This window comes from Mastigoproctus giganteus, chromosome 12 (genome assembly GCF_048544385.1).
Source record: "Mastigoproctus giganteus isolate SK-2022 chromosome 12, ASM4854438v1, whole genome shotgun sequence".
Classification (NCBI taxonomy): Eukaryota; Metazoa; Arthropoda; class Arachnida; order Uropygi; family Thelyphonidae; genus Mastigoproctus; species Mastigoproctus giganteus.
Window position 1 is genome coordinate 170,924,953 of NC_143586.1, and position 13,439 is coordinate 170,938,391.

The window sequence follows — 13,439 nt, forward strand, 5'->3', positions numbered from 1 at the left end:
TAGTGTTGTTAGCCAGAGAAATTTGGACAGTTTTTACAATAATTTAGATTATTTTTTTATTATTATTATTTTACAATGCCAATTGTAGTAAAGGAATAGTTTCAAGGGCCTTAGTTATTTAAATAATTATTAAGCTCATAGTTGGACCAACTGGGTTGAGCACAAGGAATGACAGTGAATGACAAACTCATTGAATTCTGCAGTAAACACAACATAATATATAATAACAAACATGGAGTGATCAACCCCTAAGAAGCTCTACATTTGGAAAGCACCAGGAGATGGAGTAAATGGCTTAAAAAAAAAACCAAACTGACTACATCTTGATTAACAAAAAATTCAGAAACATGGTAACAAAAATGCCCAAGTGCTGATTGCAAAATGGACCACAATTTGCTGATGAGCAATACCAACCTAAAATTAAGATATAGAAGAAAAAAAATATCAGGGAGAAAGCTAAACACACCGAAAGACTCAAAGAGAAAGGTACAGCTAAGTTTTTCATCAAAAAGGTCAAAGAAAAATCAATTAGCTGGAAAAGTGAAGAGAATTACAGCATCAAGGATCAATGGGCTCCCTGATGCTGTAATTCATAATAAAACAGAAGTGTTTCTACAGGGGTGGGGTATACTTAAATAGAAAGGGTGCACGAATATTTGCTGATGCTATCTAGGCATGTCATCATGGAAGTAAATGCTATACTTCTAGCATTGCTATGCTAGAAGTATAGTAAAAAAAAAATTTGATGAATTTGAGGTACGGGTGAAGACATCAAAAGCAGATATATTGGGATATCAGAGACGTGGTGTCACACAGAGATAAGGAATACATAATTGGAATTTGTAGGGGGTGGGAATGTGTATAGAAAGGATAGACAGGATAGAAAGCAAGGAGGTTAGTTAAGTTGTTATTTAGTTTTTAGGAGCATTAGCAACTAAGGCCATATTGCTCCGGGGATATGCGGTGGTCATTCCATGACCTTTCCGCATCCTCCGTATTTGGTGGCTCACGGGTTCGAACCCCGGTCTAATCAAGAAGCGTGTGCTATGCACTGCTACTTCTGCCCACCTGGCTACGAAGACGCCTGTTAGTTAAGAAATACAAAATCTAAGGAAGTGCATCCAGTTGACATGGGTAGACAGTGCAGCGTTCAGTCAGTCTGGTGTGACATAAGCACTGGGAAAGCAAAGTTGAGGGTAGGAGTGTGTTATAGACCAAATGACACTGATGAGTACAACGAACACCTCTACAGAGAAATAGAGTGGGCCAGTAAATCAGATTGTCTTAAAATGGGGGATTTTACCATCCCAGTTATAGACTGGAACTTATGGGTAGGTCACTCACACATCAGCAAGGCTTTTGTGGATTTATTGGACGACTGCTGTTTTCTACAGCAGCATGTTTGAGAGGCAACCTGGGGGAGTAATATTCTTGATCTGATTAGACCTCCATCTTTTGTTGTGGAAGTTGATAGCCTAAATTTAAGGCTGAGCTAAAGAGGCATTTGGAATGAATGCAGGGGTGAAATGGGGGATTTTTTTTTTTTTTTTTTTTGGCTGATGCTGCACAAACTTGTTTCTTGCATCGTATGCCTCTACTAATGCTAATGCTAACTGTTTTTACTCAGGGGTAAAGGGAAAGGTGCTTGCTTTCATAAAACCACAGTGGTCTCAGACAATTTCTCTAAGAATTAAAATGCATGGGATGGATATAAATTATCAGGCGACACAGAAGCCTATGATAGATATAAGCTAGTCTATAATCAAGTCACACAGGAAGTTAGGCAAGCAAAGGCAGATTACAAGAAATCTTTGGAAAGGATGCTAAGAAAAACAGCAAGGACTTCTTTAGTTATATAAATTCTAGAAGGAAGGGGATGAATCAGATTGGTCCACTTGATATCAATGGTTCAAGCTTTGATGAACCTGCTCAGATTGCTGACAAATCTGAATAAGTATTTTGCATCTACATTCACACATGAGTTAAGGGAAGAAAATGCCAGTAGTTTATTAAACTGTAACAGGGTGCTTAATAATTCTGTAATAACTGAGAGCAAACTGGAGGAGAAATTGTTAAATTTAAACATAAGAAAGGCAACTGGGGTAGAAAGGAGGCGGCAAAGAAAGTAAGTAAACCCTTAGCCATAATTATGGGAGCATCCTTGGAATCTGGGTAAGTCCCCACAGACTAGAGATGTGCCAATGTAAGGGAAAGTCTTGTCTGACAAATGTGATTGGATACTATGATGTGGTTACAAACGAACTGGATGCAAAAAATAATTTTGATATATACTTGGATTTCAGGAAAGATTTGGACACTGTTGCACATGGAAGACTACTGTACAAATTGGAGCAGTATTGTATTAAGAGTAAGTTGCTACAATGCATAAAAATGTGATTGAGGGGAAGAAGACAGAGTGGTAATTAATGGATGCTGCTCTTCATGGACTAATGTTATTAGCGGAGTCACCCAGGGTTCGGTTTTGGGCCCAGTGTTGTTTTGTATATTTATCAATGATAGTGATGAAGGGTATATCAGGCTTAATTGAGGTCTGCAGATGATACAAAGGTTGGCAGGGTTGTTAATGACAGTGTGATACTATAACAGGATCTAGAAAAGTTGGGTAGATGGGCTCAGAAGTGGCAACTGAAGTTTAACATTGATAAATGCTAAGTCCTGCATATGGGTAGAAGTAACCCCAGAGAAAAGTACCAACTCTATGGTACTACACTTAGGGTGGTAGAAAATGAAAAAGACCTGGGAGTAATTGTGCAGTCAGATATTAAATTTTGTGAGCAGTGCAGACCGGTTGCCAGAGCAGGTCATGGGGTATTGTTAATGATATACAGGAACTTTGCTAGTAGGGAAAAGGATGTGAAACACAATGGTCAGGCCACCCTTTTGTATAACACAATGGTCAGGCCATGCCTTGAGTACTGCATACAGATTGGAGGCCTAATTTTAGAGAGAAGGGCAACAAGATTGGCAAGGGAAACAAAAAAGTGGTTTCTTTGTTTGTTTGTTATTTGGTTTTTAGGAGCATTAGCAACTAAGGCCATATTGCTCCGGGATATGCAGTGGTTCCCTGACCTTTCCACATCCTCCGTATTTGGTCGTAATGTGCTCTAACCACAAAAGAGTGGTCTTACCAAGAAAGGCTTAAGTCTGCAAATTACAGCATCTGGAGACTAGGCACCTGCAAAGTGATCTGATTGAGATGTATAAGTACTTGAATGGATTGAGCAGGCTCAAATCTGATGGGATTCTTCCTCTTGCTCATATAACAAACCTGAAGGGACATAAATTCAAATTGTGGAAAGACAGTTATAGAATAGATGTGTAGAAATTTGCCTTTAGCCAGCGGGTAGTTGATTGCTGGAACAAACTTCCATCTGTCACTGCGGAAGTTGATAGCTTAAATAAATTCAAGGAGGAAGTAGACAAACGTTTAGAGGAAATTGGTGCGTGAAATGTTTTTTTTTTTTTTTTTTTGGCTAATGCTACATAAGCTTGCTTTCTTGCATCACATGCCTCAACTACTACTAATGAAAGTAGTCTGTTCCAGTATGACCCAGAAACTAAATGCCAGTAAATGCAATGGAAGACAATACAATCCCTAGACAAAAAAAAAAAAAAAAACCAAGCATATCAAAAATGATAACCATGCTTCTTGTTTTCTTCAATATTAAAGGAATTATCACGGCTGAGTATATCCCACCAAATCATACTGCCAATCAAACATACTACAAGTTCTAACAAGTCTGCATGAAAAAATTCAAAGGAAGAAACCCAAATATGGGAGGATGGTTGGATACTCCATCGAGACAATGCTCCAGCATGCAACATGCTCTATTTGCCAGTTTCTGGCCAAAAATTAAATCCCTGTGTGTGATTTGTACACAGGGATTTGTTTCATCAGTGAACATGCACCCTACTCACCAGACATAGCCCTTGTGACTTTTTTCTCTTCCCTAAACTGAAAAGTGTACTTAAGGGAACCCATTTTCCGTCCATTGAAGACACACAGAAAAAAGCAATAGAAGTGTTAAAATAGCTTGTAGAACATGACTTCCAGAAATGTTTCCATGCTTGTAAGAAACATATGAAACAGTGTGTGCAAGCCAAGGCATTTATTTTGAAGAGGATAGCTTACAAGGCACGAAATATTTCATTATATTTATTTTATTGCAACAGTCTCACTATTTAACAGCCACACCTCTTATTTTTCTTCTCTGCCACAAGTGTCATCAGTTCATCTGACCTTTAGCTAGTATTAAAAGATAGTATTAAAATTATCCTTTTATTATATTATAGTATTTAAATTAAAAATATCCTTTAGCTAGTATTAAAATCCCAGTAGCTTTTATCTATGATTATTACCCTGAATACTTCTCATTTAGAATTCACTTGTAATATCAGTAAGTTCAGTAATATAATCACTGGGAAGAACTGATAATTTTACTGTCAGTAACATTATCGATTGGTCTCACAACAGATTTTAAAAACCATGAGAGATGAATGTGTCCCCTTTTACAAAACCAAAAGCCCTTCCCTCTTCCCATGACAGCAGTTACATCTTTATATAAATCCCACACCAGTACACTGATTTTTATTAAAAATGTATCTAGATGCATTTAATTTTTTGTTTATTTTTGATTACTTTTATTTTAAATTAATTTTATTATTTTTTATGACATTGTACATAGCTATACTTCCTTGCACGGGTCTCCCATTTTAATACTAATTTTATTCCTTTACAAAGTAAAACAGAAGGGTTACTACCAGAAGAATTAATGAGAAAACCCATCATAAAACTCAAGTTAAAACCAGAAGGGAAATTTTACAAATATTGTTTTAATTATTTCAATTAAGTGTAAACTATACTACATACATTTAAACAAAACAGGTTGTTGGTTTGCATCATTTGTATATTTATGTCTTTTACATGCATAATTTACTTTTTTGTATACATTAGATAAATAAAAAAAGGAAGAAAAACTTACTGGTCATTATCTGTTGAACTAGATCCACCCATATCAGGAGTTGAAAGGAACAGAGTTGTTTGTTGAGGCAACTCCAAGGATGACAAAACTGTCTATTAAAACAGGAAGAGAGAGAGACAGAGAGAGAGAAGAAGAAAAAAAGAGAGCGAAAGAAGAGAAGAAGAAGAAGAGAGAGCGAAAGAGAACAAAAATTAAAAAAAACTTCAATAAGTGTACAATTAAATATTAACTGCATTTAACTTAACAAAGAATATTAACTTAACATCTATTAAAATAAAAAATAAAAAAAACCCAGTATTAAAAAAAGATGACAATACTACTTTTAATATGCTCTTTTGGATTTATTTTATAAATTTGATGTTTTATTACACATGTTTACTCAATAACACTTTAGGGGTGGTTTCAATTTGGTGTTTTCTGTTTGTGAAGTAGCATCTAGGGCCATAATTTTCCAAGTCCGTGTTTGTGGCATTAAGAATGGTTAAATTGTAAGGTGCCATTGCAAAAAATAACACAATAATAAAACAGGCAAAAAAATAACTTATCATAAGAGGCAACTAATGAAAAGAAGAAATATATAGTATTTCATCAAGGTAACAAAAATTATTCTTTAAATAGCATAGAACAAGTCAGAAAACCACAAAAATGAAAAAAACATAGGGGATAGAAGGTAGAATAAAAGGTCTATGTCATTCACTAATTAACTGTGATATATAAGTTAAATGGTGAATAAGCAGCCATTGAATTATTATTGTAGAATTCACATAAAGGATTATCTTCAGCTTTTAGGAGATAAGAATACACAATATGGCTGTAAAGAGTCTGTTCAAGACAAACCCACCTACCCTTAGTGACCTGGAATCAAAAAAAAAAAAAAAAAAGTATCCACATGCAGCATGTGGATGCATGTGGATACTTTTTTTTTTTGCAGAAATATGCTGTGGATACGACAACGTTATTGCCTTGCTCCCAGTGACTCCAAAAAAAGAAAATGCAATGGAAAAAACCAATAATATCATAAGGATGAGATCAAAAAAGGGTGACATGAGTAATTACACACACCTATTAGCTTGACTTGTGTTAGAGAAAATAATGGAATTCACATTAAAGTTGCACATAAAAGACTGCTGTACAAATTGGAGCAGTTTGGCATTAAGGGAAAGTTGCTGCTATGGATGAAAGAATAGTTGACTGCTCTTCTTGGATTAATGTTATTAGCAGAATTCCCCAGGGTTCAATGCTGGCCTACTGTGGTTTTATGTCTATTAATGATACTGATGTCTATGTTTACAGATGATACAAAGGTTGGCAGAGTGGTTAATGAGAGTAATCAGGATATGCTAATTGCTAGTCTGCTGCTACATTATCCAATATAAGTGGAGGGCATGGAACTAGCAAATTATCTCCACATGGGACTGGTCTAGTGGCAGATGGAATATTAGGATACACAATGCCATTCTTACTTTTGTATCCTTCTACATTAACTAAGCAAAAGTATGCTCTGCCAAATCAAGGGAATTGCAAATGGCATAGCCTTCTTTTTTACCATTTTTCCTCAATCTCAATGCTTGATCACAAGTTTGGCAAACTTTATGTGGAGCCAATTATTTATCGTGGTCACGGAGTTTCATTCCAAAATAAACACAATACACATTTTTTACAAATTCTGTAATATCTTTTCTTTGCTCGGGGACCTCGTAACTTTCACAAATATAACAAAATAAGTTTGAATTGTTCAAATACTTGTATGAAGACATTTTACTCACTTTTCAGCACAAGTTTGACACAATAACCTTAAAAATAAACTGGGCACACACTGATAAACACTGCTGAACAGAACTCTTAAAGTCAAGGAAACACAATGACTGAAGGCAGTGTTGCTAACATGTGAAGATTTAGTTTACAAATTCCCAGCATTTACTCCTAACATTCAATAATACAATCCATTACATCAGCTTAAGCAATTTGTGAAAAAACAATGTGATAAAAAAAAAAAAAATATATATATATATATATTATATCTCTGAAATCATCATAAAAAACTTTAGTTAAAAACAACTATTAGCTTACAAACATTTTACTCACATTTTTGAACCCAAGATTGACACAATAACCTTAAAAATAAACTAAGCTCACGCTGATAAACACTGCTACACAGAACTCTTAAGAGTTCTGTGCAGCAGAGTGGTGTTACCTACAGAAAGGCAATACAGTCATAGGGACATATTACAGATCTTGTCAGGCATTTGAGTGAAAACATCAAAGACAAATGCTAAGGAAAACTCAGCAGGCACGTTGTCCTTATTCCACCAGGACAACTGTCTACTCACACATCTGCCACTGCCGTGGCTACACTACATCAGTCTGTCTTCTAAATCTTGAACTATCCTTCATATTCACCGGATCTAGCACCATCACTTTCACCTATTTCTAATTTGAAGAAATACATCGCTGACATCCATTTTCCCATTGACAGTGACATCACTGATACAGTGACTGCATTCCTGGAATGCCCAAAAGAAAAAACTTTTTTCCCAGCAGGAATCAACGTACTGCAGCATCAGTGACAAAAGTGTATTGACTCCAAAAGGGGTTTATGTTGCAAAGTAACATGACCAGAGTCGTCAAATAAACCCTTCACGTTAAGGTCACAAACTTTTCAAAACATGCCTATGTAAATTCATTTCCTTCCTTTTCATCTTTCTGCAATGGATGAACTCTCCATAGGAATCATCCTCCTCCTTATTTTAAAAGTCAAATTCCACTTTTCCTGTGTAGCAAGTACATGTGGAGCACTGCTACTTTCTTTTCAGTGATGAAAGAAAATATAATCTTGATATCGATGGTTCAACTGTTGATGATCCTGCTCAGGTAGCTAACAAACAAAATGAATATTTTGCATCGACATTCACACATGAGGAGTTATTCAACGAGAGGAATGCCACAGGCGTATTCAACTCTGGCAGTAAGCTAGATAATCTTGTAATAACCGAGAGTAAAGTGGAGTAGAAATTGTTGAAGATAAACACAAGAGAGGCACCTGGGGTGGATGGGATCTATCCAGTTATATTAAAGGAGGCAGCAAAGGAAGTAAGCAAACCCTTAGCCATAATTATGAGAGCTTCCTTGGACTCAGGGGAAATACCCATAGACTGGAGATATGCAAATGTGACCCCAATTCACAAAGGAGGATCAAAGACTGACACAAGTAATTATAGACCTGTGAGTTTAACTTCTGTTCCAGGAAAATTGATGGAGGCACGGGTTAAAGAAGCACTGCAGGATCATCTAGACAAGACCTTGAGGTCCTGCATCTGCTGCATCTAGACAAGACCTAGACAAGACCTCGGTCCTTGAGGTTGTCACAGACATTCTCTCAGATATGCCAGACAAGCTGTTCTTGCTACCTGGGAGTCTAAAACGCTGATGGAACTGATATTCGGGTGACACTCAAGTCAAAGTGGACCCAATTTCGGCGAAGTCCTGACGGTCTATGAAAACCAAATCCTCTGCTTGCACCTTCACGATGGTGGGACTGTTAGTAATCCTGGGTATAACCTTCATGCATAAGTACATGGTGGGTGACCACCCAGGTGTGAACCAACGTAAGCAGGGGTCGAGGTGTGGCGCCCACACCACATGGAGGAACGCCGCCCCTCTATGTTACCAGGCAGTACTAGGTGGTAGATGACTCTCGTCAACCGGTGAAATACCACCACTTTGCTTATTGGAGGCTTGAAGTGGTGGAACCCATGTTTAGTCTCTAGAGCTAAGTTCCGGCCAACCCTTCCCTATCTCTTCCATCATGCAGTATGATTGATGATTTTTGAGGTTATGATGAATGTCGTGGCGAGATCCAATATTCCTTACATTTCGAGGGTACAGCTCTAAAACTGTGTTCGCAGGCCGGCCGCTAGTTAGTACACCGGACTGAACCTATTGGTAACTCTCTAGGAAGCTTCCGGATCAGCTAGTGTATAATCTTGCTACCTCTACTCTGCCAGATAGTGACTGGAGGGAGTCCGAGTAGTGTGTATGCGGGGAGCACTGTCGAGGCCACGTTACGTCAAGGATCTGGGTATATTCTTACCACATGTACGCCATATCCAAAAATTTCATTACTTCATACAGCATGGCCCACCCACTTTTTCTTACTATTGAATACACCATGAATTGTCAAAATAATAGAGCAAGCTTATCTGCGAAAAGATCTAAACCTCCCAAGGACTTCCTAATTCATTTCACAAATATACATGGTCTCAATTCTAATCTCAACGATGTCCATTTCCACTTGCAGTCTTCCAAACCCCATGTACTTTTTCTGACTGAATCTCAGTTATCAGTTGATTCAACTACTGCTCATCTCAGATGTCCAAATTATTTGCTGTATGATTCCTTTCGCCTCAAAGGTGGTACTTGTGCATATGTCCGTTCTGATATTCCCTGTCAAAGACTTGGCAATTTGAATCTCCTCTCTTTGATCTTCTCTGGCTTAAAATCTCTCTACCTCATTGTGTAAAATTCATCTGTTGTCTCTACCGTTCTCCCAACTCCACTAATCACTTGGAGCTCTTTGACTTCCTCTCTTTGCAACTTGACTTTCTCCAGTCCAACTTTCCTAACAGTGAGGTAATTTTCCTTGGTGATTTTAACGTTCACAACTCCAGCTGGCTTCCGTTTTCTAGTCACACCGACCCAGCAGGTCGATATGCTGAGGCTTTTGCAATTACTAATGACCTAGCACAGATTGTTCATTTACCTACAAGAATACCGGACAATCCTAATCATACAGCCAATACGCTTGATCTTTATCTCACAAACAACCCTTCTAAGTACAAGGTTGAAGTGAGAGGTCCTTTAGGCACTTCAGATCACAACTTGATGATTGCCTCTTCTCCAATGGAACCTTTATCTCATGGCTATTCCCAACCTCGTATTGTTTGGCATTACAAGAATGCAAAATGGGATGACCTGCGAGACTTCTTTTCTTCTTTTCCTTGGTCTGATTACTGTTTCAAAACTTCTGATGTCAACATTTGCTCAGATCGTGTCAGTGAAATTATTCTTGCAGGAATGGAATCCTTTATCCCACACTCCACTTTAAAATCCTGTCCTTTATCTAAACCTTGGTTTTCCAATAAATGTGCTAAGGCTGTCCAAGAGAAGAACGTTGCATATGGTAATTGGCTTGTTTCTAATTCTTCAGTTTCATTTTCTGCCTACACCAAAGCTCGCAACAATTGTAAAGCAGTTATTAATCAGTCCAAACTAGAGTTTGAACAGGCTAAGAGTAGAAAACTTGCTTCTTGCCGTAATGGTAGCCGAGCATTCTGGTCTCTTGCCAAAGCTATTGGCCGCAACTTTTGCCCATCTCTGCTCCCACCTCTGTCCAAACCAGATGGTTCTGTTGTCACTTCAGCCAAGGATAAAGCTGACCTGCTAGCATCCCATTTTTCTTTGAGCTCATGTATTAATGATCTTGGTAAAACACCTCCCACCATTCCTAACACGCTCCAGTCAATGCCTCCTGTGGTCTTCCGTCAAAAGGATATCAGAAGGATTTTGATGAATCTTGATGCTAAGAAAGCTCCAGGTCCTGATGGTATTTCTCCACTTGTTCTCAAAACCTGTGCTCCTGAACTTACTCCTATTCTTTGCCGCCTTTTTTCACTTTCTTATTCCAAAGGTGTTTTTCCTTCTCCTTGGAAATTTGCTCATATCCAGCCAGTTCCTAAAAAGGGTGACAAATCCCTCCCATCCAATTATCGTCCCATTGCAATTACTTCTACTCTTTCTAAAGTAATGGAGAAATCAATTAACCGCCAACTCTTAAACTACCTAGAAACCTTCCATCTGATCAACGATCGCCAGTATGGATTCCGTCAGTGTCGATCCACTGGTGATATTCTGGCTTATGTTACCCATTTATGGACTAATTCAATGGAAAGGTTCGGTGAAACACAAGTTGTTGCTCTTGACATCTCAAAGGCTTTTGATCGTGTTTGGCATAAAGGTCTTCTAAACAAGCTTCCATCTTATGGTTTGCCAACTGTTTTTAGTAATTGGTTATCCAGTTTTCTCTCTGATCGCTCACTGAGGGTGATGGTAGATGGCTCTCTGTCTTCTAACTTCTCCACTAATGCCGGTGTCCCCCAAGGTTCAGTTCTTTCCCCCACTCTTTTCCTCTTGTATATCAATGACCTTCTTCCATTGACTGGAAATCCTATCCATAGTTTTGCCGATGATAGCACATTGCATTCAACTTTCCATTTTGAGAAACCTTGTCCAGCTCAATCAGCTTCATGTTCTCGAAAATCTGCTGCCAATTCCTTAAATGCCGATCTTCAGGTAATTCTCCAGTGGGGCAAAGACAACTTAGTTGATTTCAACCCTTCTAAAACTCAATCTTGTCTTATATCTCGCAAAAAGGATTCTTCTGCTCCTGTGCTTATCTTTAGTGACACTCCGATTTCTAGGCAAAATGATATATCTCTTTTGGGGATTACCCTGACTTCTAATCTCTCTTGGCACAAGCACATTACAAATATTGCTTCCTCTGCATCTAAAAAACTTGGTTTTCTCTTTCGCTCTCGGCGTTACTTTTCTCCCAATCAGCTGCTCACTCTGTATAAATCGCAAATCCGCCCTGCCATGGAATATTGTTCCCACATCTGGGGTTGTGCCCCCAAAACCTCTCTCAGGCTTCTTGATTCCATTCAGAAGAGGGCAGTTAGGTTAATTAATGATTCATCTCTAACAGAGTCTCTCCACTCGCTGTCTCATAGACGCACTGTTTCTGCTGCATGCCTCTTCTACAGATACTTCCATGGGCACTGTTCTTCTGAATTGGCTTCTATAATTCCCGCTCTCTCTTTCAAAACAGTCCGAACATGTGCCGCCACCAGCCAACATCCATTTACTGTCCAACTTCAAACCCACAGAACCAACTTTTCATCTTCCTCATTTATTCATTCAACTGCCGTTTTCTGGAACAACCTTCCTTCATACGTATTTCCTGAAAATTACAATCTACAGAAGTTCAAGTCCAATGTCAAGAAATATCTTCTTTCGTCTTCTCAGTCTCCAACTCAGCACGGTACTAAGTACTATAGGTTATAATACCTCTCGTGTTTGGGGTTCTCATAAAAAAAAAAAAAAAAAAAAAGACTTCAGTTATAGCTCGGACACAGCATGGTTTTGTTAAGGGGAAAGTCTTGCCTGACCAATTTGATTGGATACTATGATGCAGTCACAAAAGAACTGGATGCAGGGAATAACTTTGATATTATATACTTGGATCTTAGAAAGGCTTTTGATACTGTTGCAAATGGAAGACTGCTCCAATGCCAAACTGCTCACATTTGCCACAATGTCACATTTGTGCAGCAAATTGGAGCAGCGTGGCATTGGAGGCAAATTGATGCTATGAATAAAGGGGTGGTTGAGGGGAGAAGACAGAGAGTGGTAATAAATAGACACTTCTCATCATGGACTAATGTTATTAGTGGAATCCCTCAGGGTTCAGTGTTGGGTCCATTATTGTTCTCTGTATCTATAAATAATATTGATGATGGCATATCACGCTTAATGTCCAAGTTTGCAGACGATACAAAGGTTGGCAGAGTTCTTAAGGACACTACTGACACTATGCTGCTGCAACAAGATCTGGAAAGGTTGAGCAGATGGGCTGAGAGGTGGCAAATGAAGTTTAACATTGACAAATGTAAAGTACTACATATGGGAAACAGCAACCCCAGAGTAACGTATCAACTCTGTGGTACTACACTGACAGTGGTAGAGAATGAAAAGGACCTGGGGGTAATTGTGCAAGCAGATATGAAGTTCTCTGAGTAGTGCAGACGGTCTGCAAGAGTAGCTCATGGTGTCTTGTCAATGATATACAGGAATTTTTCTAGCAGGGATAAGGAGGTGATTATTCCCTTGTATATGGCAATGGTCAGGCCACACCTTGAGTACTGTATACAGGTCTGGAGGCCTCATTTCAAAAAGGATGTAGAGCTGCTGGAACGAGTACAGAGAAGGGCAACGAGATTAGTGAATGGAACAAAGGGTTGTTCTTACAAAGAAAGGCTTAAGTTTTGCAAATTACAGTGTCTGGAGACTAGGCACTAGCGAGGTGATCTGATAGAGGTGTATAAAGCCTTGAATGGGTTGAGCATGCTCAATGCTGATGGGATTCTTCCTCTTGCTCAGAATAATCACCTGAGAGGGCATAAATTCAAATTGAGGAAAGGCAGATGTAAGATAGATGTGCAGAAATTTGTCTTTAGCCAGTGGGTAGTTGGTTGGTGGAACAGACTTCCATCCATTGTTGTGGAAATTGATAGCCTAAATAAATTTAAAGCTCAGCTGAACAGGTATTTCAAACGAACAGAGGGGTGAAGTGGAATTTTTTTTTTTTTTTTTGGCTGATGC

At 38.5% G+C, this 13,439-nt stretch overlaps 1 protein-coding gene across 1 annotated transcript in view; it reads right to left on the reverse strand.

The window, feature by feature from the left end:
- LOC150077590 (FAS-associated factor 1-like) overlaps positions 1-13,439 on the reverse strand; it is a 377,947-nt gene that overhangs the window by 349,119 nt on the left and 15,389 nt on the right. The window contains exon 2 of the mRNA XM_090385644.1: positions 5,004-5,095. Within this exon, the coding sequence (XP_090241770.1) occupies positions 5,004-5,035 (32 nt within the window). The 5' untranslated portion in view covers positions 5,036-5,095. The remainder of the gene's footprint in view (positions 1-5,003; positions 5,096-13,439) is intronic.